General features: G+C 49.8%; 1 protein-coding gene across 1 annotated transcript in view; it reads right to left on the reverse strand.

Moving 5' to 3' along the window:
- Positions 1–1,143: 1,143 nt before the first annotated feature.
- SRGAP3 (SLIT-ROBO Rho GTPase activating protein 3) overlaps positions 1,144–27,857 on the reverse strand; it is an 85,058-nt gene continuing 58,344 nt past the window's right edge. The window contains exons 7-23 of the mRNA XM_018555241.1: positions 26,415–26,636; positions 25,073–25,174; positions 24,265–24,462; positions 22,546–22,630; positions 21,098–21,125; positions 20,304–20,406; positions 16,716–16,776; positions 15,362–15,443; positions 14,979–14,994; positions 14,485–14,599; positions 13,212–13,317; positions 8,639–8,866; positions 7,971–8,050; positions 5,955–6,135; positions 5,587–5,736; positions 4,032–4,359; positions 1,144–1,694 (exon numbers count right to left, since the gene is read on the reverse strand). Coding sequence (XP_018410743.1) covers positions 1,278–1,694; positions 4,032–4,359; positions 5,587–5,736; positions 5,955–6,135; positions 7,971–8,050; positions 8,639–8,866; positions 13,212–13,317; positions 14,485–14,599; positions 14,979–14,994; positions 15,362–15,443; positions 16,716–16,776; positions 20,304–20,406; positions 21,098–21,125; positions 22,546–22,630; positions 24,265–24,462; positions 25,073–25,174; positions 26,415–26,636 — 2,502 coding nt within the window. The 3' untranslated portion in view covers positions 1,144–1,277. The remainder of the gene's footprint in view (positions 1,695–4,031; positions 4,360–5,586; positions 5,737–5,954; positions 6,136–7,970; positions 8,051–8,638; positions 8,867–13,211; positions 13,318–14,484; positions 14,600–14,978; positions 14,995–15,361; positions 15,444–16,715; positions 16,777–20,303; positions 20,407–21,097; positions 21,126–22,545; positions 22,631–24,264; positions 24,463–25,072; positions 25,175–26,414; positions 26,637–27,857) is intronic.

Consider the following 27,857-nt stretch of genomic DNA (forward strand, 5'->3'; position numbering starts at 1 on the left):
AGAACTTCAGATGTTCCTCACAAATGTACTCAACATCATCCATTATTCCCCGCACGCAAACACAATTTCCAGTTAAAAAAAACAAAATATTGGCTCAGAGTTTCGATGCTTCCAACCACGTAGGTCACATGGATATTGGCTATCTGTGGCCCTCCAACAATTTTTGACCTATAACTCCCATCATTCACTGCCCTTTACTATTGTCCTGGTCCCACTATATTGAAATATTTGATAGTCTGAGGAACGCCCAGCACGAGTTATAATCCCCGCACACGCACTACACAGAAACATTTGATTGGCGCAAGTAAAATCCCAGAGAGCATCATGGGTAAACGTGAGGACAAAAACCACTGAGGTAAGATCTAACGGCTTTTCGGATTGTATATTCGTACTATATATATACACACTGTATACACCTTTTTCCAGTGACAGCAATCCCCCCCCCCCACAAAAAAATAAAATAGCCTGTTCATGGTTTAAGTTCAAGCATAATTCACATTATCCTACATAAATCCAACTACTATATATAGGTATGTATAGATATATTTATAACGGCTAGGCCTCGGGCCTAAACAAGGATTAACGACGCGACTAACATTTCAGGAGTAATTATGTACAAAGTTACATATTGCTCATAGTAAATGGAGCAGCTGAACCCCTTTTAGGTGGGGGGAAAAGCTCTGGACAGCATAATCGTAAACCACAGAAAATATCCACAAGCCGTAAGGAAGCCATATTTCAGCTCGGATGGCGACCACGGAGCCCAGCATACTGGGATGAAAGTGAGATCTTCCGGCCCGATTCCATCACCAAGATCCACATCTTGGGTCCGTTGGGATGGAGCTTCCAGCAAATGGAGCCCAAAAAACTAAGGCCATAGCCAACATCCTCAGGTGTAGCCCCGGGACTGTAAATCGGAGCCCCGCCTTCGACTCCGGTTTAGGAAAGTTTGAGGTGGAATCAAGAGACGTGGAGGCCTGAAAACTGGACTGGACATACCCAACTGGGAGTGCAGTTTTAAGGCAATCTGAAGGACAGATGGATATGTGAAACTTTCAGGGACAAGGGTTGAGATGAACAGCATGTAGACAATGCAGACGCAGTGGAATGAGATCCCGTTTTGAGATGTATGATAATAAACTCATGAGAGGTGATCGAGAGGAGCCACCATGACCAGCGGAGGAGTTTGGCGGGTGTATATTCTGGAGCATGTCCCCCCTTAACGCATGTAATTAACTTCGCCAGAATGGATTCCCACCAAGGTCCAGTGGAGTGGGTCACATGGTCCCCGACTTCTCCGAAGAATTGTTGGGAAATATTTTTTCCGTAGGGGTAAGGGCTGGGCTTCCCATCCCGGAGCTACTACTGCTACTAGATCGGTGCTGGACCATCGGCCGTGCCGGCCGTACCGGCGGGGGGCTGGGCTGGGGTCCGGCCAGGCGGGCAGACAGCGCTGGCTTGAAAGTGGTCATCATTTCGGTAGTGGAAGAGTTGCTCCTCCGCATGGCGGCATCGGGGTCCCGTATCATGATGGTGTGCAGGGGACTGACTGGCTCAGAATTTGGGGTACCAAGGGCCGGGTTCTTCATGGGTTCTAGAGTGTCCAGTACGATGTCCGGCGCCTGTTTGGCCGTATTCTGACGCTCCAGCTCACGTAGTTCATTCAGGGCCGTGCTCATGGTCTTCTCAATGTCCTGCAATGGAAACAAAAGTCACAAGATGGTAAAACCTGAACCAGATGGAGCAATTGAAACAAAAAGGATTCATTTTACATAGAGTGGGGAATGCTTAGAAGGTTTGTATCGTCGTATATCCCCATCTGGGAGGTTTCCCCTCACTTCCTTTTGACACCTTCTCAGACCCTGACACCCAGGGTGTCACCCGGGCACATCTTTGCATTTCTATTGCTCCAATGTCACTAGGACTGGAAGTACTGGGAATTTTTTTAGATGAGTGGGGGAGAGATAGTAATTCCTGTTAGAGGTGCACCGAAATGAAAATTTTAAAACCGAAATTAAAAAAAATGTCGGGCCGAAACCAAAAATGTTTTTTTTCTAACTTTTTCAAAATATTTTTTTATTTATTTTTGATAAACCTTTAGGCCTTGTTCACACCAAGCGCGGAGCAGATCCGGACCAGAGCAGGTGCAGACCGGATCAAAACTGCGTCCAATGTATTCCTATGGTATTTTGACCTCCAGTTCACATCGCAGCGTGCGGATCCAGACCAGATTCAGACCGGATGAAAAAAATGCGGCAAACCCTATTTTACCTGCTCTGGATCTGGTCTGGAACGCATCAAAAACGCAAAAACGCATATACTTTACTTTTAGGGGCTTTGGGGGGAAATATTGGGGGTCTAAACAGACCCCTGATATTTCCCTTTTAAAATAGAAAAAGATTGAGAGCACAGCGTCCTCACAGAACACAGAGTCCTCACAGAACACAGAGTCCTCAGAGACACACAGAGTCCTCAGAGACACACAGAGTCCTCAGAGACACACAGAGTCATCAGAGACACACAGAGTCATCAGAGACACACAGAGTCATCAGAGACACAGAGTCCCCAGAGACACACAGAGTCCTCAGAGACACACAGAGTCCTCAATCTCTTTTTCCGCAGCCCCTGTTATCAATGAACAGGAATCCTCTATACTGAGTGGTCCTGTTCATTGATAACATGAGGACAGAGTATGTTTACTATAACCACAATCATGAATGGACAGGAGGGGATGTAGATCACTTCCCATTCATTCATAATTGGGGATATAGTAACCATACTATGTCCTCAATTATCTACAAACACTCAGCGATCACCGACTGCTTGTACCCGCTCTTCATCCTGACAGCTGTCACAGGAGGCTGAGCGAGCGTTGCGGGAGGAGAGCTCCGCCTCCTGTGACAGCGCTGCCTCCGCCCCCACACCGCTCTCCTCTGATCTGTGATAGGAGGCTGAGCGGTGTGGGAGGAGACGCCGGCCGCTCACAGCGCTCTCCTCCCGCAGCGCTCGGCCGTCTGTGACACTTTCTCTCCTCCCCGCTGGGACACAGAGCAGCGCCCAGCGGGGAGGAGAGAAAGCACGGATGCGCTGCTATATCGGCAGAAAAATGGCACTTTCGGCATTTAGCCAAAAGTGCCATTTTCGGCCGATATGTTTCGGCGGCCGATATATAGGTGGATCCCTAGTCTCTAATTGAGGAGTCTTTCCACCACTTCCAGTGCTGCTAACCAAGCATGACAGTGGTCACCAGAACAAGAAAGGAGGATAGATTGCTCCAATGGTGACACAGCAATATTCTTTCCCCACTCTTCTAAAAAAAAGTTTGGGAATTTTTAACAACAGTTGAAAAACAATTCAGACACGTATGAAAGCACATCACACACACAGCAATGTTAAAGGAGAACTATGAGGGGGGTGCTTTTCACTCACCTCATAGTTCTAGCTGACCTGTGACAATGAGACTATCCCAGGTCGGCTCAGTAGATCAGGAGGTGAACGAACACATACTGGCGTTCGCTCACCTCTCGATCCTGTAACAGCTCTCTGCCGTGACAGGGGAGGGGCTGGATTCCCCCCTCCCCGCTCCGATCCTCCAGCGCTGACTGGCAGGAACGGACGGGGGAGGGGGCGGGTACAGCTGCCTCTAGATAGGCAGAGCCAGCTGTCACTCATACAGCTGGGCGGATCCAGACATAATTGTCGGGATCCGCTTCAGCTGCGGCTGTCTCAGTATACAGAGAGCTGTAGCTCTCTATATACTGAGCTTAGGGTGACGGGAGGATGCTAGTTTGTGTCCTCCCATTACCCTAAGGAGAACTATGGGGTAAAGCCCTAACCCCATAGTTCTCCTTTAATGGTAAATGTAGCAATTACAAGAGCAGAGGGATGAACTCTGAGGTTCACTCTGAATGGCTGCAGTGCTGCAGTACAGTAACTATACAGGTTTCATCAATGTTCACAGAAGAGGAGTTACACCTTAAAAATGCAGCAAAATTTGTAGCAACCCCCCCCCCCCCTTTCCCCCTTGTTACCTCGGCCAGAGCCTCTGCCTCCAAGGATTTGTGGTCTCCGAGGCTGCTGTGCCGGGTGCCTCCGGTCACAGAACGCAGGGATAACGCATCGTTGAGTCCTTTCCTTTCGGGGAAATTGATACTCCCGGCGCTTCCAAATGTCCCAATCCTGCGCTTTTCGGGGCTGTCCACCCGCCCCCGGCTCAGGGACAACTTGTGGGGACTGCTGTGGCAGGCGGCCGCACGGGGAGGCGTGTCAATGCAAGGCCCAAGAGACCGAGGCGGGCTATGGTTGTCACCTCCGCTTCTCCGGCGAGGTATGGCTGCTCCGTCAGAACGCAGTCTAACCCTGAATGAAACAAATTTAAGTGAATGCGAACCCAAAATCCATGTTTCAAGTATGTCTGGCGTCATGCCTCACTATATACAGTTTTCTGAAGGAAATCAATTTGTGTGAATCTGTTGCAAAGTTTTTTTTATCTGGAGATCCTGCCGTTAACAGCACTTCCTGTAGCAGGCTGACAATGCTGAGGCAGAGCGTTGTCACCCTGCCATGGGAGCTCCTTCTGTTGGCTGTTGGTCTGCCTATCAGATCAACAGAAGGAGCTGCCATGGCACGGTGACAACGCTGCTAATTGTTACATTGTAGCGGCTTAGCATTGTCAGCCTGCAACAAGAAGTGATGTTACTGGTACCAACTCCAAGTAAAAAACATTGTAACAAATTCATAAAAAATATATTTGCTTAACAAAACCCAGAAGAGCTAACTAGAGTTCTAAAAAGACCCCAAACCAACCCTAATTTCTCTTGCAAGCAAATAAAATTGCATATGTTGTGACTGGACAGAAGTACATTGCATATACACTGAGTGGCCAGATTATTATGACCCCCCCATCAGTACTTCGTTGGGCCGCCTCGTGACTCCACGAGATGGTGAAAGGTGATGCGAGGAATCTGACACGGCACTGTTGCCCTTCTGTTGTCTTGTACCAGTCTTGCCCCTCCCCCGTTCTGCCCTAACATTGACTAGTCGCTGACGGCCACAATTCGCACGTTCAGACCCAGATTTTCGGCTGACAGTCCGGTCTTTAAACTCTAACAACAGCTGCTCTTGAACATGTAACGAATTCTGCTGTTTTGCTGATACTCGCTCCATGGCTCCGAGCGCCAACAATCATCCCACGTTCAAAGGTTGTTAAATTGCGTTGTTTCCCCGTATCTTCAGAAACAAATCACTTCTACTGTCGTGGTAAACAACCCGCTTCCCTATTTATAATGGTCTGGCCCTCTAGCAACTTCAGCGCCAAATTATAGCTGATTTGCCTACAAACGTCATAATAATCTGGCCACTCAGTGTATACAGCTTTACTTAAAGCCCAACTCCAATCCAAAGGAATTGAAGATCTACAAGGTTTTTGGGGATCCCCATTCAGTAGATTTTCCCTAATTTCCCATTCAAAGAGGAGACCTTCTACACCCATCTGACTCTCTTATGAGACCTCTTTTGTAATACCCTGATAGGCCCCTCATGCATTTGGGCCCCTGGCTGCACACACACCCTTTATTGTCTTCCTACCTGCCCAGGACCCCGGCAAAGTTGTACTCTGCCAGGTGCTCCATGGGTGACTGGATGTCATTCTTCGACGAGGATTTATCATCCAGAAGGGGCCCGCTGCTCGCCTCGCTGTCCGCTTTTTGGCTCAGGTTGTCTGAGAAGGCATCATCACTAGAGGGAGAGAGGACACATAGAAAGAGCCTATCAGATGCATGATGGGAAATCTCTTTAAGCATCCCCTGTGTGGGTGGAGACAGTATTATACAGACATGTATAGAAGGAGGGACTAAGGGCTGGTCATGTGACGAGACTGGGGAGGTCAGGTGATTACAGGTGATCATGTACAAGCGGTCATGAACTTTTATGGCTTACGGTTCTCGGTTACTTACAGATCCTGGACCACGATATACTGGTGAGGTATCAGACCGTCCACCCCATTGTGCCGCCCTTCCCACCAGTCCTCTGACGCCCGGTGGTAGAGGAGCAGGGACGCCCCTTTTTTGAAGGACAATTCTCGCGGTGTGCGTCCGGAATAGTCAAACTTAGCGATGGCTTCAATCTGCTCCACCTCTAGCGGGACCAAGCGCAGAAGAATGACAGTCAGTTTAGGTGATGATAACAATTCAGAGTTACAACATACAATGTCTGGCCCCAAAAAAAGTTACACTCTCTATTTAATTGGACCGCCTTTAGCTTTGATTACGGCACGCATTGGCCATGACACGATTTTCGATAAGCTTATACAATGTCACATTTATTTCTGTCTGAGTTGCATTGATTTTTCCCCAAGATCTGGTAGTGATGATGGGAGAGTTGGAGCACTGTGTGAAGTCTTCTCCAGCATATCCCAAAGATTCTCAATGGGGTTCAGGTCTGGACTCTGTGGGGGCCAATCCATGTGTGACAATGAGGTCTCGTGCTCCCTGAACCACTCTTTCACAATCTGAGCCCGCTGGATACTGGCATTGTCATCTTGGAATAGGGAAGAAAAAAATCCATCCATAGAAAAACCTGGTCATTCAGTATATTCAGGTAGACACTACCTGAACCACTAATGTTGCTGAACTTAGACCTGACCAACTGAAGCAACCCCAGGTCATAACACTGCCCGAAATCCAAGCGGTGACAATTTGTTTTTGTCCAGGTAGTAGACATGTGTGATTCGTTTCATTCCAAATCAAAATTCCGAATCCCAATGCATCTGAATGTGTCCAAATCTGAATTTCCTTTTCCGAATTTCGGATCCCAACCGAATCAGATGTGTTTTTCGGTTTAAAGGAGAAGTATGGGGTCAGTGCTTTTCCCCATAGTTCTCCTAAGGGTAGCGGGAGGACACAAACTAGCATCCTCCCATCACCCAAAGCTCAGTATATAGGGAGCTACAGCTCGTGGTATACTGAGACCACCGCAGCCGGAGCGGATCCCGACAATTCTGTCTGAATCCGCCCAGCTGCGTGAGTGACAGCTGGCTCTGCCTATCTAGAGACAGAGCCAGCTGTACCCGTCCGTTCCGCCAGTCAGCGCTGGAGGATCGGACAGAGGTGGGGGGGAGGGGATCCCTGGAGGGAGCCGTGAGTGACAATCGCAGCTCTCTGCACGGATAGATCGAGAAGTGAGCGAGCGACCGTATGTGTTCGCTCACTTCCCGATCTACTGAGCCGACCTGTGACAGTCTCATTGTCACAGGTCGGCTCAGATTATGAGGCTGAGTGAAAATCACTCACCTCATAGTTCTCCTTTAATGCTTCCGAATAGGTCTGAATACGAATTTTCGTTAAAAAACACGGGAGCCATATACAGTATATACATATAATACTAAAGCTGAGGCTCCCAGACCCAAACGGCATTCAAGAGCTCCTGAATGCAATTCGGAAATTCGGATCCCAAATGCCATTCGGGTCTGGGAGCCTCAGCTTCAGTATTAATATCTGTATACGGCTTTCTGTGGTACTCGCAACGAATATTCGTAAACTCATCCGAAACAAACGAAAATTCGGATTTTGTCTGAATCCGAAAACCCGAACCGAATTGAATTTCGGATCCGAATCCGGAAATAACAAAAAAATCCGAACCAAATTTTTCCGCAGCTTACATGACTAGCAGGTAGTGTACATTAAGTTTCAGAGATGACTAAACCTGAGTATATTTCAGTTGAAGATGGCAAGGTGAGGAAATGCATACTAGTGGGGATTTATCAAAACTGGAGCAGTTACCCAGGGCAACCAATCAGCTTCTCGCTTGAGTTTCTTCAGTTAAGATTTGAAAATGAAAGAGAGAAGCTGGTTGGCTGCCTTGCACAGCCGCTCCAGAATTTGTCTGCTCCAGTTGTGATGAATTCCCCTCACAGTATGTTATTCCCCATTCTAGCGGAGCAGCTACTTAGATGGCTCAGTTTGCCCACTCACCTTCATCACTTGTGTGTGGCTCGGTACCGTTATCATGCTCCCCTTCTTCAATGGCGCCCGGCTCACTGTGCGGGCTATCACTATGAGGCAAAAGAACAGAGTTTGATTCATCTTCTGACAAATAGTTAACTGGCCCTTGTACTAGAATGCAAAGACTGCTTATCAGGGATGGATTAAGACCATCATGGGCCTGGTGCTGTCGGTTGGATGGGAAGCAGCAGAGGCGGCCCTCTAATTAGGCGTCCACTCGCTCCTCGCTGAGGCCTTGCAGGGGAGATGCCTAATATGCCTGATTAGATAGCCACCGGCCGGCCTGCATTGACCTCGGGCTTACTGAGGCGATCCAGGCCTATCTTAAGTGGTGGGCCTGGAGCTGCCGCACGAGCAGCCCCTATGTTAATCTGGCCCTGCTGCTTATTCAATAGGAGACCACCCTTCTCCAACCCTTACCCTCTTCCCATATCAAAATCACCATATTTACCCCTTAAAAAGAACCCTACAGAGAAAAGATTGTTTAGAAATAAGGGAAGTTGAAGAAGGAGCCCTAGGTGTCATTTTTTGGTTACAATTAACTGCCAAATGTTTAATATTGTGGCCAATCAGAAGACAATTATCTTCCGTCCATGATAAACATCCAGCCCGATGCGGCCCAAGGGGTCAGTTTGTACCAGTACTCCGCATCCACAGTCATGCACTTCTCGTAGACGGGCCCCTCCAGTTCCCGGTGGCTGGGGAAGATGGCCTCGTGGTTGACGATGATGCTTTTGATGACCTCGTTGACGTGCGCTTGGCAGGCCACCGGGTCTTGTCCATCCGGGATGGGCATCAGGGTCGGTCCGAAGCAGATGGCCAAGTTATACGGGTCCATCATGTTCTCATCGCTATACTGGGACATACTGGAACAGAACACAATGGAACGTCTTACTGGGCCATCCAGAATGGGCTACAGTCGCATGTTTAACTTGAAGAAACAATGTATTGTGTGCACATGTAAAATGTATCGAATCCGTATCATTGAACGTAACGATAATATCATAAAACACACTCTGGTCCAGCTACGCATCCATGAAACCATTAAAGGAGAACTATGTGGTAAGTGTTTTTCCCCATAGTTCTCTTAAGGGTCACGGGAGGACATATACTAACCTCCTCCCGTGACCCAAAGCTCAGTATATAGCGAGCTACAGCTTGTTATATACTGAGACCGCCGCAGCCGGGACGGATCCTGACATTACTGTTGAGATCCACCCAGCTGCGTGATTGACGGCTGGCTCTGCCTATCTAGAGGCAGAGCCAACTGTGCCCGCCCCCTCCCCCGCCCATTCCACCAGTCAGCGCTGGAGGACCGGAGCGGGGAGGGGGGGAATCCCTGCGGGGAGCCGTACCACTCTCTGCAGGGAGATGATCGAGAAGTGAGCGAGCGAAGGTATGCGTTCGCTCACTTCCCGATCTATTGAGCCGACCTGTGACAGTTTCATTGTCACACGTCGGCTCGAACTATGAGGTGAGTGATTTTCATAGTTCTCCTTTAAATGTGTTTCAAAATACTGCAAGCTGAGCTCCCTCTACCGTCTCTTTATATTATCTCCCCGCAATTCAATGCACAGATAACCAACTCGGAACTGGGAGGTTCTGCACTGTGATCCGATTGGGTTCTAGTGAACTGCGCAGAGCTGTCCATCTAACACAGGAGTAGGCAACCATGGCTGTTGCTAAAACTACAAATGCCATCATGCTTCTGCCACGTCGGCTCCAACTATGAGGATGAGTGAAAATCCCTCACCTCATAGTCCTCCTTTAAAGGAGAACTATGGGGTTAAGTCTTTTCCCCATAGTTCTCCTTAGGGTAACGGGAGGACACAAACTAGCCTCCTCCCGTCACCCTAAGCTCAGTATATAGGGAGCTACAGCTCTCTGTATACTGAGACAGCCGCAGCCGGAGCGGATCCCGACATCGATGTCGAGATCCGCCCAGCTGCGTGAGTGACAGCTGGCTCTGCCTATCTAGAGGCAGAGCCAGCTGTACCCACCCCCTCCCCCGTCCGTTCCGCCCAGTCAGCGCTGGAGGATCAGAGCGGGAAGGGGGGAATCCAGCCCACCCCGTCACGGCAGAGAGCCGTGACAGGATCGAGAGGTGAGCGAACGCCGGTATGTGTTCGCTCACCTCCCGATCTACTGAGCCGACCTGTGACAGTCTCATTGTCACAGGTCGGCTGGAACTATGAGGTAAGTGAAAAGCACCCACCTCATAGTTCTCCTTTAAGCCTTGCAATGCCTCATGGGACTTGTAGTTCCACAGCAGCTGGCATGCCGAGGTTGCCTACCCCTGGTTTCGATAGATATACATTCGAAGATACCCTTGTCAGGAATGGCCATATGTAAGAATCGGAATCTCCAACCTCTTAAAATAGTACACAGCCTTACCATTCATGGATACTATTTTTTTTAAAGGAGAACTATGGGGTCAGGGCTTTTCCCTATAGTTCTCCTTAGGGTAACGGGAGAACACAAACTACTGTCCTTCCATCACCCTAACCTCAGTATATAGGGAGCTACAGCTCGCGGTATACTGAGACGCCACAGCTGAAGCGGATCCCGACATGGACGTCGAGATCCGCCCAGCTGCGTGAGTGACAGCTGGCTCTGCCTATCTAGAGGCAGAGCCAGCTGTACCCACCCCCTCCCCCGTCCGTTCCGCCCAGTCAGCGCTGGAGGATCAGAGCGGGAAGGGGGGAATCCAGCCCACCCCGTCACGGCAGAGAGCCGTGACAGGATCGAGAGGTGAGCGAACGCCGGTATGTGTTCGCTCACTTCCCGATCTACTGAGCCGACCTTTAACAGTCTCATTGTCACAGGTCGGCTAGAACTATGAGGTGAGTGGAAATCACTCCCCTCATAGTTCTCCTTTAAGTCGCTTGTATTCCCTCCTTGGACAGTAAAAAGAATGCAGCCGCACACCTCTTGTCACGCTGATAAAACTCCTTTATTCAGACTTGCACTGCTTGGCTTAGTCCTGCCCTTGGTCCACCCCCCTAAAGCATTTCACACCCTCTCCGGTGCTTAGTCTTAGGTCATGAAGGAGCGGTGTTGCAACATGTTGAATCTGTTTGTTCTCTCCCTGTCTTCAGTGATATGGGCACATTCACGCCAGGGTTGTCTGTTGCAGTGCATATAACACATGTCCCTTATGTTGTGCGTTCATGTTCATTGATTTAATGCAGCTCATTCGTTTAAATAGGCTGCAGGAATTGAGCGAACGCATATGGTCGCTCGCTCACTTCTCGCTCACCTCCCTGCCGAGAGCGGTGACTGTCAGTCACGGCTCCCCGCAGGGATTCCTCCCCTCCCGCTCCGATCCTCAAGCGCTAATTGGAGGAACGGACGGGGGAGGGGGTCGGTACAGCTGGCTCTGCCTCTAGATAGGCAGAGCCAGGTGTCACTCAAACAGCTGGGTGGATCTCGACAGTATTGTTGGGATCCGTATCCGTCCCGGCTGCGGCACTCTCAGTATATACCAGGGTGCCGTACCTTTCCGAGAGCAATTTGCTGACCAATCGCTGGCCAGAATGAGCGAAGCTTTCACTATTGTTCCTCACAGGCAGAGTGCATTTGGTATCACACCGCCTGTGACAGGAGCCGGCGCTATAGAGGAGGCATCGGCTTATGCGGCTCTGCTCCCTCCGCTGCCGCCTCGCTTCCTCCAGCGCTGGCTTAGTTGGTACCGCTGATTCTCTCCCGCCTCTCCCGCGGCTCTTCAAGTTCCCCCCTTATGCCACCACCGGCCCTGGGAATGGTCACAGCCAGGTCTTATTTTCGGGGGAAACAGGGTAGCTTGCTATATACTGAGCTTTGGGTCACGGGAGGAGGTTAGTATATGTCCTCCCGTGACCGCAAAGAGAACTATGGGATAAAAAGGTTACCCCATAATTCTCTTTCAAGAGCCACAGGCACGACTCCTAGAGCAGAGGCATGATGGAATTAGTAGTTTCACCACAGCTGGAGGGCCGAGGTTGCCCACCCTTGATCACAGCTATGCAGCACAGTAAGAATGCCCGCAACAGGGTTAAGTCTCAGGCAAGGCAAGCTGGAACGTGAAGCTCCTCATTGGCTATCGGAAGTCAGCTAGCCCAGGAAGACGTATTCAGTCAGAGGTGTCATATACATTTCCGCCAGTAGATGGCAGACATGATCGACCAATGACGGCGCTGCAGTTGAGCGTCGCATAACAAATGGCATCACACGCATCACACATCATGAATTATTAGCAGTCATTACATACATACATTATTCATTGTCGGTGGGGGGTTTGCAGTGGCCGGGATCCATTAATACTTCCTGTTATACTCTATAAGAAGTGTGCGATGTCTGTGGCACCATTTCAGAGCCGGCAGATTATTCCCCGATTATGTTTTATAGGGAGATTCAGAATTATATATAAAACCTGCGAGCTTCTCACAATGTGCATTAGAAGCTGCAGCAAGTCAGACAGAGCCCGCCTCACTTCCTGGTTGGAGGACGTCCAGCATCATCTAGCGCTCTCCTCCCCAGTCTGACTGGCCCCGCCCCTTTCATTCGTCGGGTTTTAGTCCTTTCAATCATGGAGGCTCAGCATCTCACGTGGGCGTTACCTATGCAAATACAGCCTGCCTAGGAACGCCCACTCCTTCCAGACTGACATCCACCCGTCAAGACATTTTGATATTTGCATAACTCCTCCCAAGATCCAGCCCGCTGCTTGTGTCGGGGCTGAAGGCTCTTGAGAGGACTACTAAGGCAGGGGTGCTGTGATGTTTTCAGGGAGCTATGCGCAGCACCCTGCTGGCTCCTCCCACCAGCTTTTATATGCCTGCACTGCACAGAGAATCGCAGAGACCCGGTGATGACATCAGTGGGTCTAAAATAAGGTATGTCATGGATGCATATGAGTTGGGGGAAGAGGGAACAAGGGGGCAGCTTCTAATGCACAATGTGAGAAGCTCGAAGTGTGCAGCGAAATCAGCAAGTACGCAATTGGCCCCTCCCACCAGCAATGATCTGCCTGCATTGCAAAGAGAAGCACAGAGACCCAGTGATGACATAAGGGGCTCTAAAATAAGGTATGTCATGAAAATGTCAAGATTTTGTGTACAAATATCATTAGCATGTTGATCCAGGGGGTTGGTTTTGGTGGGGGAGGGGTGGGGGGGTGAAGATCTAAGCAGATTAAACTTCAGCGTTACAGTGCTGCTGGGGAGGACTTACTGGTTGAGGAAAGCGAAGAGATATCTCATGACCACCAGGACGGCCCGGGGTAAAGTGATGAGGATCTGTCGGATGTGGTGAACCCTCTCCAGGGAATTCTCTATCTCTGGAATAGAAGAGAAAACAGATACAGAGTAATGAGTCTCGGAGTGATGTCATCAATTTCTGCATCACACGGGACTGTTAGAGGATCCTATTAAAGGGGAACTCCAGACAAGCAGCTCAATACACAGCCGAATCCCGTATATAGGGAATAGTTCAGCTGCCAAGAGATATGTACGGCAGAGCACACCATTCATGTTTAGAGACACGCCGGCCTTCATGTCACCTGATAATTCGGTGCTGCCAGCAGATCTGGTACCTTTCACATCCCGAAACGGGGGGGTTTCAGAACAGTACAGACGGGGTTAAATATGGTAAACATTAAGGGCTTGTTCACACCAAGCGCGGAGCAGATCCAGAGCAGAGCAGGTGCAGACCGGATCAAAACTGCGTCCAATGTATTCCTATGGTATCTTGAGCTCCAGTTCACATCGCAGCGTGCGGATCCAGAGCAGATCCAGAGCAGATCCAGAGCAGGTGAAAAAACTGCGGCAAGCCCTATTTTACCTGCTCTGGATCTGCTCTGGAACGACTCAAAAACGCATGCAAGTGCCTGAAAGCCCATGTTAAACTTAAATATTTTTTTTTTTAAACGGCCCGGAACGCATCAAAAACGCGGCACAACCCACTGCACTGCGTGTGCAGAAACCTGACCGGATCTGCTCTGCATTTGGTGTGAACAAGGCCTAAAGGAGAATTATGAGGCGAGTGATTTTCACTCAGCCTCTTAATCTGAGCCGACCTGTGACAATGAGACTGTCACAGGTCGGCTCAGTAGATCGGGAGGTGAGCGAACACATACCGGCGCTCGCTCACTTCTCACGGCTCACTGCAGGTATTCCCCCCTCCCCGCTCCGATCCTCCAGCGCTGAAGAGCCGCGTCCCGTAAACCTTGTGACATGCCGCATGCGAAACCGTGCGGCGCAAAGCTGTCCGCTCGCACGTAACAACCGGATGACCTTCGCATCCTGACGCGCAGGTTTATACGCGCGAGCGGATTGGCTGAAGATGACATTTCTCACCTTGGCAGGCTCAACTACGAGAGACATGACACACTGCACGCGAAGGTCTGCGCACCACCGCTCCGCGCTGCTCACGTGCAGTGTGTCACATATACAGTATTGGAGAATGATGATGGAAGGGAGCTCCGGGGGCACCGCACTGAACTCACTTATAGTGGATATCAAGTCTTGAAACCTTTCCTTGGGAAAGAGCGGATTCTCCAGACCCCGGAAGTAGAGTTTTAGTACCCCGGCCACAGAGTTGATGTCCCTCTCGGTGAGATCCTCAATACAACAAATACATCAATTCATGTAACTAGGGATGCACCGATACCGATACTAGTATCTAATAACAGTATATAAGACAATGGAGTAATAATATAGATACTAGTATCGGTATCAGTGCTGATGCCGAGTATTTGGGCGAGTAATCAAATGCTCCGATGCCTAGCCCGATACTCCCTGTATCAGGAAGCCGGGCAGCGAGTCATTACACACTGCCGGCTTCCTGATTGGCCGGGAAGCCGGCTCTGTGCTCCCTGGTCACTTGTGTAATGACGTGCTACCCGGCTTCCTGATTGGTCGGGAAGCTGGCCAATCAGGAAGCCGGGCGCCATGTAAAAAATCGGGAAGCCGGGTGGCGACTCTTTACACGCCACCTGGCTTCCTGAATGGGACTTCTGGTATCGGTATTCGGTATCGGCGAGTACAGGAAAAAAAATATCGGCACTCGTACTCAATACCGAAATACCGTTATCGGTGCGTCCCTACTTGTTATTATTTGTGTGTGCGTTGTAATGTAAATTCACAGAATTGATAATGTTGCAGATTTTTCCCGCTGCAGACATTTGTTGTAGTGGACGCAAAGCTATGTCAGCGCTCTCTGTCCTCGTGCTCCCGCCGTCACACGTTTCTTCTACGATCATAAAAGTCACTTCAAGTTTTATTTCCAAATGGAACAGAAACACAGGAAGAAGTTTTTTTTGTTTGTTTGATCATTTTGTAGTTTCAGGGAGCAGAGGCGGAGTGTTACTTTAAGTCCGCCACTCACCTCTTTCGAAGGAATTCTTGATGTCGTTGACTTCGACTTGGGACCCGGGGACTCGGAATATCCCCTGCTGCTGCAGACCTGTGAGAGGGAAGCGGGCGTTAGAGAGGAGCTGAGCTGGAAGGTTTTCCATTCCTATACAAGTCTATGGGAGTATGGTGATGCAGATCAACAGCAGGTCAGAAGGAGGTCAGTTGCATGTCAGAAGGTCAACTGCAGGTCAGAAGGAGGTGAGCGGCATGTCAGAAGGTCAACTGCAGGTCAGAAGGAGGTCAGCTGCATGTCAGAAGGTCAACTGCAGGTCAGAAGGAGGTTATATGCAGATCAGAAGGGAGTCAACAGCAGGTCAAAAGGAGGTCAACAGCAGGTCAAAAGGAGGTCAACTGCAGATCAGAAGGAGGTCAACAGCAGGTCAGAAGGAGGTCAACTGCAGGTCAGAAGGAGGTCAGCTGCAGGTCAGAAGGAGGTCAGCTGCAGGTCAGAAGGAGGTCAGCTGCAGGTCAGAAGGAGGTCAGCTGCAGGTCAGAAGGAGGTCAGCTGCAGGTCAGAAGGAGGTCAGCTGCAGGTCAGAAGGAGGTCAGCTGCAGGTCAGAAGGAGGTCAGCTGCAGGTCAGAAGGAAGCCAACAGCAGGCCAGAAGGAGGTCAATTGCAGGGTACAAGGAGTTCAGCTGCGCGTCAGAAGGAGGTCAGCTGTCTATGGTCATTTGGTGGGTTCTAGCAGTCTCCTGGAACAGGTTTTAACAGTCTCTTATAGCAACATATTAGCAACCCCCTAACATAACAATGCTTTGTACCGTGCAGCAATATCTCACAATGTGGCAGCTTTCCTTTCTAGCGGTTGTTCACTTTTAGACATCTCTAAAACCATGAGAGCCCTCTCTGTACCTGGAGGATAACAGGTTGAACTTCTACGTACAGAAAGGGTTCTTTAAGGTGTCAATGGGCTTTTGTTTGCTTTAGGCAGGTTGTGCATTTCGGTACAAGTCTAGGAATGCAAAACCCACTTGAAGCAGGGCAACTGCAAGTCGGAAGCAGGTCAACTGCAGGTCAGAAGGAAATTACAGGTCAGAAGGAGGCCAACTGCAGGTTAAATGCTCCTGACAGCGAATTCTAAATGATCTCAGAAGCATCTCAAACTGGAGCCGTAGACACAAGTCCAAATCCCGCCAACACCGGGCCTATGGCCGACTTGCATCTTTGGGTGCACAGCAGGGTGTTGAATCCTTCGTATTACTATAAGTTGCTGAATGGCGTGCTGGCAATGGGAAGGGTTAGTAAGGGCCCGGTGCACGTTTTTTTAAGGGCCCCCCGGGACCTTGCGATCCCATGCTCCATGAAATGGCCACACTCACCATATAAGTTGATATATCGGATGCAGCTTTCCACCACCAGCGGAATCGCTTGACCAGAATCCTGAAACCGGTGAGACAATCCAAGTTACATATTCACAGATCTCTGTATATTACTCCACATATAAAGCCGAAGATTAATCTGCTTATATTTTATCTTCCCTGCTACCACATCAAGTTCCTCAGCAGCTGGGGCGGCATTGACAATTAGCTTACGTGATAAAATGGATACTTCTATATACAATGTATCCCGTGTATTTTCTTTTCAGCTTTGGACAGATTAGAAGGATTAGTTCCCCTCCCCCGTCAGTTTGTCTTTTTGCTCCCTGTGTACCATTGGGGAAATTTCCTTTCACTTCCTGTCATGGTGCAACAGGAAGTTAGAGGAAATCCCCTCTGGCACAGCTGGAAAAGATCAACTCATCTATTGCTCTGGGGGACAACTTTAAAATATTGGATTTCCCTGCGCTCTCCTTATTGGTGACATTGGTCACCGGTACAGATAGAAGAGGTGAATCTGACCAATGGGGTGCAGAGACACCAATAAAAACCCTGAACATGGGTCTAACCCCTCCCCGCCCTATCCAAAACTAAAAGAATTGGTGTTGCCCAGAGTTACACTTAAAAATATTGGGAGGGGGGTGGGGCGGTGACACACAGTGTGCAAAACAGCAGACTATAATAAATGGTGTCACCCTCCAATGAAGGGGGAGGGGCTTAAAGGGATATGAGCACTACAAGTTATCTGCCAGTTCCTATGTGTGTGCTGTCAGCTGCCCGGCCAGCGTCTGGATGGAAATACCTGATTCCTGCTGCGAGTGTTCCTTCTTCCTCTGATGGCAACAAACAAACACACAGCAACATCAGCAGCAGTAGCAGCGACAGGCGGAGAGACATAGAGAGGAGGAGAAGAAGAGGAGGTCAGCAGAGATCAGGAAGAGGCAGGAGAGTATAGAGATCACAACCCGCCACCTGAAGAATTCGGCCACAGGGGGGCGCCCTCTGCACTCCGATCACTGACCCCCCCTACCTGGTATAAAATCAATGCGCTCCGATGAGTCCTTCAATCTGCCGGTGACCCCCCCAAATGTAACAATGTTACTGCGGCCGGATCTGGTCACTGGAAACAATTGAACATGCATGGTGCAGCACTCCACGGCTCCCGTCCATCTTTCCATGACCTGACCCCAGTAAGGGGGTCACTGCACTTTGCACACAACCCCCCCACCGCCCCTCCCCAGGCGCCCTATATCTCCTTACTGAATAAACTCTGAAATGAACCAATTATTTAAATATACCCATCAATATGTAGATTCCCCTGCGCACCCGTCAGACATCTGCGACTATCAGGGTTATTTTTAACGTTGTGACGTGCTGGCCCAGCTTCCCCGGAAGAGGCTGATGGGGAGCGGAATCTAGGTCACTCCTTCCCTTTTCCCAGTCACTCGGAGGAATGGAGGAGCAGTGCTGGAAGCTCGGGGATTATCCTATTAGTGTTTCGATCCAATAGCATTGTAGGGGTGTCTGGACTGGGGTGCGGATTCTGGGTTTGTTACAAAGCTAAATGGATCTGAAGGGCCCCCTATGGGTAACAGTCCAGATAGAGAGAGTGCTCCCTATCCGCCGGCTCAAAAGGAAAATGCTAAATATTAATATGCAATATTTCGTACTTGTTTGAGTATAAAAGATGTTTTAATTGTATTTTTTAGTCCTGAAGGAAATAGATTAAAAAAACGCCACAGATTTCTTAACGTTTAAAGCAATTATCTGAGTTGCTTTGCTGTGCACACCTGACCCTCATTAAGCACCTTTAAGGCCTCATCCACAGGAGAAAAGGCCGGCACGTACAGCTCCGTGCGCGGCCGTATCGGGCAGCTCCCGGGAAGGACAGGTGCTGCGTGTGATTAGTACGCAGCCCCCGTCCTTCTCTATGGGAGTACGCCGCCCTACGCTCACCCCAAGTGCAGGTCCGTGCGGGTTCGGGTGTCCCGGCTCGGATGCAGACAGGATCCATTCTTTCAGCGTACGAGTATGGACACCCGCATCGACGTTCAGGGCGGGTGAGTGTAGGGGGGCGTACGGCCGTGTACTTCCATAGAGAAGGACGGGGGCTGCGTACTAATCACACGCAGCACCTGTCCTTCCCGGGAGCAGCCCGATACGGACGTGCGCGCACCACGGAGCTGTACGTGCCGGCATTTTCTCGTGTGAATGAGGCCTTAAAAGGAGAACTATGAGGTGAGTGCTTTTCACTCACCTCATAGTTCTAGCCGACCTGTGACAATGAGACTGTCACAGGTCGGCTCAGTAGATCGGGAGGTGAGCGAACACATACCGGGTTCGCTCACCTCTCGATCCTGTCACGGCTCTCTGCCGTGACAGGGGGAGGGGCTGGATTCCCCTCTCCCCGCTCCGATCTGCCAGCGCTGACTGGCGGAACGGACGGGGGAGGGGGCGGGTACAGCTGGCTCTGCCTCTAGATAGGCAGAGCCAGCTGTCACTCACGCAGCTGGGCGGATCTCGACATCAATGTCGGAATCCGCTCCGGCTGCGGCGTCTCAGTATATAGGGAGCTGTAGCTCGCGGTATACTGAGCTTAGGGTGACAGGAGGACGCTAGTTTGTGTCCTCCCGTTACCCTAAGGAGAACTATGGGGAAAAGCCCTGAACCCATAGTTCTCCTTTAATGGGAACTTGTTGCCTGATCAATGGGTTTGTCCGTTTGCTCTGATTTCCGTATGACTGTTCATGCCTCGGGTTATTCCTGTGTATACCAAACTCTGTGGACCAACTATAAACAGATCCATCTTCTATACGTAGTGATGTATAACGTTAGGCTCAGCCTACCAATTCATAGGGAGTAGGGATGAGCTCAGGTTCGGACTGAACCTGATCCAAACCTAAGCTCCTCCAAACCTGGAAGAAGCTCCTTCCGTGCTGCCCAATCAATGCTGGCAGGGAATTCCCCACCAACAGATGATGTAAGCATAGAAACAGGATGCAGTGACATCATTGACCTTATATGGCTACATGGTTATATTTGGTAAATTGCATCCACCTAATATGGTTATGTGACCATATAAGGTCAATGGTGTCACTGCAACCCGTCCCTTTGCTTACGTCAATCTGCAGCTGGGGAATTGCCCGCTGGCAGCTGATTGGGTGGAAGTGCCTATAGCACTTACTTGACCGGAGGAGCTTAGGTTCGGACTGGGTTCGGACTCCCTAACGAGGAGCATGAATACCTTAAAATGTCCAACCACAAAATTGGTTCCTCCACCAGGAAAATACAGCAAGTGCCATTAAATGGAACGCCCATCTGCTATACCCACATCTATGGTATGCAAAGTGGCACGTCTATGGTATGCAAAGTGGCATCCTCGTCCAAGTACATAAGACGGGTACACTTGTTAGATGGAGCGTGGCTGCTTATTAAAAACTATAAATGGCACCCCCAGACAATGAGAAGTGGAGTGAGATTGGAGGGCGCAGAGTAGAAGCAGAGTCTGAGCAGCAGGTCAGCAGGGAGCCGTGCAGAGAGAGTCGCAGTCCGCCGAGGGGGGCTCAGTCCCCGCACAGCGGCCACCAGTACCTTGATGAACAGCTCCATATTCCCGTTAAATAGCATATGGCTATAAAGGGAGCGAGGCCGGGGCTTCCTCGTTTTCTGGGGCTTAGGGGGCAGAGTCGGGGGCCTGAGGAAACAGGACATGCCGTCAAATACTTCTAAAGAGACAGGTCTACAACAAAATGGTGGATTATGCAAGCGGTCAATCAACATTATGGCCTCAATGAGATACAACAATATATATTCAGTTTTCATTCCTCTGCATTATCCTAATACAAGAAAGTTCCAAACTGATTAGCTGCTATAGTGTGTGCCACGTGTTCTTTACCCGGGGGGGCCCCTAAAACCCACATTCCTAATAAGGTGTCTGTGTTGCCGACAGCAGCCAATCACAGCCTGCCTTTCATGTTTCTATCTACAACTAACAACTTGTTTCTTTATACGGATACATGCAAATTATTTTCAGAGGAGACCGTTAAAAAAACTTCCTTCAGACATTTTGGTACATGAGGCTCAGGATGCGGGGTAACCCATAGCAACCAGCAAGTTCATTACTCTAGTGAAGCCACAGATATTAATTTAATTGGTTGCTAGGAGATACGACAAATCTGCTCTCTAGCCATTCATGAATAAATTAGGGTCCAATGAGGAAATAGGCAAAGTGTCGGCACATCAGACCGGGCTCCTGACTCCTCCCCCCGCCCCCAAAAACTGTATCAATTGCTATAGGCAGCAGAGTCATTTCATTCCATTGCTCCCATTTACTATGCATACAGCAACTCCCAACCAATCAGCACGGTCGGTTTCAGGCCGCTCACCTCGTGGTGCCGTAGTCGGCTTTCTCACCTGCAATTGGAGACCATGAGAAAAGTGACACATAAGGAATCTTATTGCTACAAAGTAACAATTATTTTCAGTTATTTAAAAAAAAAAAAAAAAAAAAGAGTTAATGTCAAAACAAAGAGATTTTAGAATTACAGTCACATGGCTGAAGTAAAGATCTTTGTGTGAGGCCCCGTTCGCTCCATCGTGGTCAGTGAACGTGCATAGCGTGACACGTGTTCATGTGTGTTCACTGCCAATTTTTCCCACTTTGTTGTGTGTCCCCATTCATTTCAATGGGTGTCTGCCTGCACAAATGTGGGGAAGTAGCTCATGTTCTCCTGGCTGCCTTTGGGGTGCCATTAACAAGAAATGGCATCGAGAGTATGTTGCACTTTTTGAATGCATTCCTTGGACGCGTGTCAAAGCTTTTCTGAGATTCTAACCCTTCCAACACACGACCCAAAACTGCAACCAGAAAGATCCATTATAAGGCGGTGCCTCCAGATTTTACCAGCAGGTGGCGGTGTAGGTGACCCCTAAATGCAGCAATCTATTCCAAGCAGCGGCAGATGGAGGGAACCCCTCTATGTGCATTAAAGGGTGCCGAGGAGACAAGGAATTTCCATAACTCCCGGAATCTTTCGGCTGCAACTAGTATAATACGCAGCTGGGAGATTGCTTCCAAGAATTGCATAATGTGTATTGATCAGTTCCTGGCCACCTATGTAATGCACAGAGGATATTGACTGGAGGGGAACCCGGTATAACAAGGACACTCCACTGTAGACCGGAGGTGCAAGTACAATGCAGTTTATTTGCTTTCAAAACGATAGATAACACGAAATCCAACATAAATAGCTTGCTGTAGCATAACAGATAGGGGCTCACCAATCCTCGAGTTGTCACGTACACTCAAGGTGTCCCAGTCTTTTAACAAGTCTCTCTCGCAGCACTGCTGCTCCGGCCTCAATCTTTAGGGCCACTGTCTGGTTCCTCCAGACAACAGCAATAACATGCCAATCCTCTCAATATGGTTCACAAACCCGCAGCTCCCTGCTGCCCTGGCCTCCACACTGACTCCGGGGTGGAGCTCTCCTGACTCACAGGTGGGGCCCTGAACACATCCCAGCACACACTTCATGAGGGATGTAAACAGGTGCACAATCAGGTGCTGGTCACCACCAAAGCATGGACCCAGGAATGGAGATTTCTTCCCACCCAGAGCTCTAAGAAATCTCCTGGCTCCAGGATCCCAACCTTGATCCAGAAAACCCAGAAAGAACTGAAAAGGCAGTTCTCTCCTGGTACCAGTAATGTCTTCCTGGAGCCACTCAGCCCCTCTGGCTGAGAACCCTGGGTGACTTTGAGGCCACCTAACACCGTGGTATTGCCTCACAATGCCACACCGGCCATACACAGGAGAGCCGCATCAATCTCTCACCTTCTCCCAGCGTTTGTTTCAGGAGGTCGTGCTTGGCCTGCAGCTTGATGATCAGATTACTACCGTTCAGATACTCCTTAAATTTCTGGAAGAGAGAAGAGGAGACGCCGAGGATTATGTGGAAGGAGCTGAAAGTAGGATCATTACACACAGAAACAATTTATATATAATTTATATAATCACTCTTCCTGTGAATCACCCATTGCCCTTCCTGTAGGGAGCCTTCTTCTGCACCCATTGCACTTCCTGGAAGGAGCCCTCTTCTCCACCCATTGTCGGACCTGTAGTAAGCCCTCTTCTGTACCCATTGCCCGTCCTGTAAGAAGCCCTCTTCTCCACCCATTGCTCTTCCTATAAGTAGCCCTCTTCTCAACCCATTGCCCTTCCTGTAAGGAGCCCTCTTCTCCACCCATTGCCCTTCCTGTAAGGAGCCCTCTTCTCCACCCATTGCCCTTCCTGTAAGGAGCCCTCTTCTCCACCCATTGCCCTTCCTGTAAGGAGCCCTCTTCTCCACCCATTGCCCTTCCTGTAAGGAGCCCTCTTCTCCACCCATTGCCCTTCCTGTAAGGAGCCCTCTTCTCCACCCATTGCCCTTCCTGTAAGGAGCCCTCTTCTCCACCCATTGCCCTTCCTGTAAGGAGCCCTCTTCTCCACCCATTGCCCTTCCTGTAAGGAGCCCTCTTCTCCACCCATTGCCCTTCCTGTAAGGAGCCCTCTTCTCCACCCATTGCCCTTCCTGTAAGGAGCCCTCTTCTCCACCCATTGCCCTTCCTGTAAGGAGCCCTCTTCTCCACCCATTGCCCTTCCTGTAAGGAGCCCTCTTCTCCACCCATTGCCCTTCCTGTAAGGAGCCCTCTTCTCCACCCATTGCCCTTCCTGTAAGGAGCCCTCTTCTCCACCCATTGCCCTTCCTGTAAGGAGCCCTCTTCTCCACCCATTGCCCTTCCTGTAAGGAGCCCTCTTCTCCACCCATTGCCCTTCCTGTAAGGAGCCCTCTTCTCCACCCATTGCCCTTCCTGTAAGGAGCCCTCTTCTCCACCCATTGCCCTTCCTGTAAGGAGCCCTCTTCTGTACCCATTGCCCGTCCTGTAAGAAGCCCTCTTCTCCACCCATTGCTCTTCCTGGAAGGAGCCATCTTCTCCACCCATTGCTCTTCCTATAAGTAGCCCTCTTCTCAACCCATTGCCCTTCCTGTAAGGAGCCCTCTTCTGTACCCATTGCCCTTCCTGTAAGGAGCCCACTTCTCCACCCATTGTCGGACCTGTAATAAGCCCTCTTCTGTACCCATTGCCCGTCCTGTAAGAAGCCCTCTTCTCCACCCATTGCTCTTCCTGGAAGGAGCCATCTTCTCCACCCATTGCCCTTCCTGTAAGGAGCCCTCTTCTCCACCCATTGCCCTTCCTGTAAGGAGCCCTCTTCTGTACCCATTGCCCTTCCTGTAAGAAGGCCTCTTCTCCACCCATTGCTCTTCCTGGAAGGAGCCCTGCATTGAAATGTGATGGAATGAGACATGTTCTGTTCTATGAAGGTTTTACTGTGGGATGCAATGGTTTGGTTGGAGGACTTTTTGATTTCCTTAGTCCCTTCCCATCATGTACAATACCACCCCCCACCCCACCATGCACCTACTTATTTTCATGACTGTCCCAGAAAATGGAAGTCTCTGGCAGAGGCACTGATAGGGGTAAGCTACGAGTAGAGAGACATCTCATCACCTACCGAGAAGTAGAAGCTCTCCGTCTCTTGCTGGTTGGCTCTGCGTTTGGAGATGTTGAGTTTGCTCATGTAGGTCTCCGAGGCGGCCAGTTTGATGGATTCGGTGGAGCGGCTGTGCTGGAAGGCGTCAGAGACATCAAAGTCCTCAACGGTCAGCATGTCCTGCAGGGTCTGCATGGTGGCATCCAAGGTCTTCTTCACCTGTGCCAAAACCAAGAATATGGGTCACATATGATAATCTGTGGGGTCTTCTTGCATAGAAAGCCTTCAGACTACAATAGCTCTCAGGTGTCCTCTGTAGCCTCCAACAGAAGGATGGGAACTGTAGTTTGATTTGTTGGTCTGGTAGAACCTCCAATTACACAACAACTAAAATCAATCAACAAACCTTTTACTAAACATTCCATTAAGTTCACATTATTCGGAGATCAAGATGATCCAATGCTGCCATATTTAAAAGGTTTATCGCAGGGTTCTGGGCCAGTCACAAGCATTTTGACAACCGCATTCTCCTGCCCTAGAGCAACCAGGGAGGGGGCGGGGCTGGAATCCGGGAACACCAAGGAACTGGCTGCATTTTCAGGTTCAGAAGAGGAGGATCAGGCCAATGGCAGGACAGAAATTAGAACTACCCCATCGGTAGACTGTGCAGAAGTATGCAAGCTAAACTTTCATGTTTGAATGGTGCATTCCTTTAATTCTTCGCCACAAGGGATTCTGGGTATTGGCTGCACCACCTCATATAACAGGTGTGCAAAGAATTATTGTTCTATACTATAACACAAGAAGATGAAAGCAGACAGGAAGTCACCTCCTCATTCTCGATCTTCAGGGTGGTGAGACGTGACTGCAGCTGGTGATAACGCATGAGCAGTTCCATCTGTACCGGCTGCTGAGCGCTGACCTGACACACCTGAAACGTGGCGGGAAAAGGGTCACAAAGACATATATGCAGCATGAATGTGATACACACAGAATGAAAGAGACGGCTGCTGGAGGACTCTGCTCCTTCCTCTATAACTCTCCTCTCCTGAAATACTCTGCTCTGCTGGAGGACTCTGCTCCTTCCTCTATAACTCTCCTCTCCTAAAATACTCTGCTCTGCTGGAGGACTCTGCTGCTTCCTCTATAACTCTCCTCTCCTGAAATACTCTGCTCTGCTGGAGGACTCTGCTCCTTCCTCTATAACTCTCCTCTCCTGAAATACTCTGCTCTGCTGGAGGACTCTGCTCCTTCCTCTATAACTCTCCTCTCCTGAAATACTCTGCTCTGCTGGAGGACTCTGCTCCTTCCTCTATAACTCTCCTCTCCTGAAATACTCTGCTCTGCTGGAGGACTCTGCTCCTTCCTCTATAACTCTCCTCTCCTGAAATACTCTGCTCTGCTGGAGGACTCTGCTCCTTCCTCTATAACTCTCCTCTCCTGAAATACTCTGCTCTGCTGGAGGACTCTGCTCCTTCCTCTATAACTCTCCTCTCCTGAAATACTCTGCTCTGCTGGAGGACTCTGCTCCTTCCTCTATAACTCTCCTCTCCTGAAATACTCTGCTCTGCTGGAGGACTCTGCTCCTTCCTCTATAACTCTCCTCTCCTGAAATACTCTGCTCTGCTGGAGGACTCTGCTCCTTCCTCTATAACTCTCCTCTCCTGGAATACTCTGCTCTGCTGGAGGACTCTGCTCCTTCCTCTATAACTCTCCTCTCCTGAAATACTCTGCTCTGCTGGAGGACTCTGCTCCTTCCTCTATAACTCTCCTCTCCTGAAATACTCTGCTCTGCTGGAGGACTCTGCTCCTTCCTCTATAACTCTCCTCTCCTGAAATACTCTGCTCTGCTGGAGGACTCTGCTCCTTCCTCTATAACTCTCCTCTCCTGAAATACTCTGCTCTGCTGGAGGACTCTGCTCCTTCCTCTATAACTCTCCTCTCCTGAAATACTCTGCTCTGCTGGAGGACTCTGCTCCTTCCTCTGTAACTCTTCTCTCCTGAAATACTCTGCTCTGCTGGAGGACTCTGCTCCTTCCTCTGACTCCTCTCTCCTGAAATACTCTGCTCTCACTGATATACTCTGCTCTGCTGGAGGACTCTGCTCCTTCCTCTGACTCCTCTCTCCTGATATACTCTGCTCTGCTGGAGGACTCATATGCAGGACGTACCTCGTCTCCCATGTGAGGCTGGAAGTCAAACTTAAGTGGCGGGCAGAAGACCTGGTTATACAAGTCCATGATTTTGTGCTTGTCACTTCGAGCATCCAGGTTGTCCACGGCGTTCTCAATGATGTCGAGGCCTTCGTGCCGGGAGGTCTCCAGGTTATATTCTGCTGAGAGGTATGTGCGGAAGGTGCGGGCAAGACTGGAATGAAATCCCAGGTCACAGCACTGTGCAAACCAGAGAAGAGTAAGTCTGAAGTTACTGTAAGTACATATCACAACATACAATACACAGGTAAAGACCAACTCATGGTTGGTATTGTCCAGCAGTAGTTTGTGTCTCTGCCCCTCCCACAATGGTGAGATTTCCTCCAGTAGTTTGTGTCTCTGCACCTCCCACAGTGGTGAGATTTCCTCCAGTAGTTTGTGTCTCTGCCCCTCCTACAATGGAGAGATTTCCCCCAGTAGTTTGTGTCTCTGCCCCTCCCACAATGGTGAGATTCCCCCCGAGTAGTTTGTGTCTCTGCCCCTCCCACAATGGTGAGATTTCCTCCAGTAGTTTGTGTCTCAGCCCCTCCCACAATGGAGAGATTTCCTCCAGTAGTTTGTGTCTCAGCCCCTCCCACAATGGAGAGATTTCCTCCAGTAGTTTGTGTCTCAGCCCCTCCCACAATGGAGAGATTTCCTCCAGTAGTTTGTGTCTCTGCTCCTCCCACAATGGAGAGATTTCCTCCAGTAGTTTGTGTCTCTACCCCTCCCAGAATGGTGAGTTCTCCTCCAGTAGTCTGTGTCTCTGCCCCTCCCACAATGGCGAGTTCTCCTCCAGTAGTCTGTGTCTCTGCCCCTCCCACAATGGTGAGATCTCCTCCAGTAGTCTGTGTCTCTGCCCCTCCCACAATGGTGAGATGTCCATTAATGAAGGTATCACTGCTGGGCTCCTTTATTTTTTGGGGCAATTCCACATTATGGAGGTTGAGCCGGGGGTGGGTGACACAGTAGCAGTTGACCAAATATGGTACCTGGTTGGGGAGGTGTCACCCTTGAAGTCCCTACACATACATAAAGCCAGCGTGGGAACTCACGAGAGAGGTACAATATCAGTATTTGGCTGAACAAACACACAAGAACAACCTTTCCGTGTGGCAGTCATGTAATCTGATTGACATTTCACGTACGGCAGCGCTGGCCGAGCGGCGTCGCCTTCCTCCTCGCGACGTTTGACCTTCAGGAGCCGAACTTCCGATGGGAATTCCGACTCTCCTATATCCTGTTTTTTTTAAATCTCTTCTTCATTTTTAATTGATCGTTTCCCCCTTTCATAATTCTCTTTTATCTTCCGATACTTTGATACTCCTTCTCGCTGCCGGAGAGTTTTTTTTTAATGTTGCCATCAGATCTGAAAATTGTGGCAGCAATACTCAGCCCCGAAATTTCAGCCGAATGAACACC

The sequence above is a fragment of the Nanorana parkeri genome, unplaced genomic scaffold, assembly GCF_000935625.1.
Source record: "Nanorana parkeri isolate BGI_ZX_2015 unplaced genomic scaffold, ASM93562v1 scaffold188, whole genome shotgun sequence".
Taxonomy (NCBI): Eukaryota; Metazoa; Chordata; class Amphibia; order Anura; family Dicroglossidae; genus Nanorana; species Nanorana parkeri.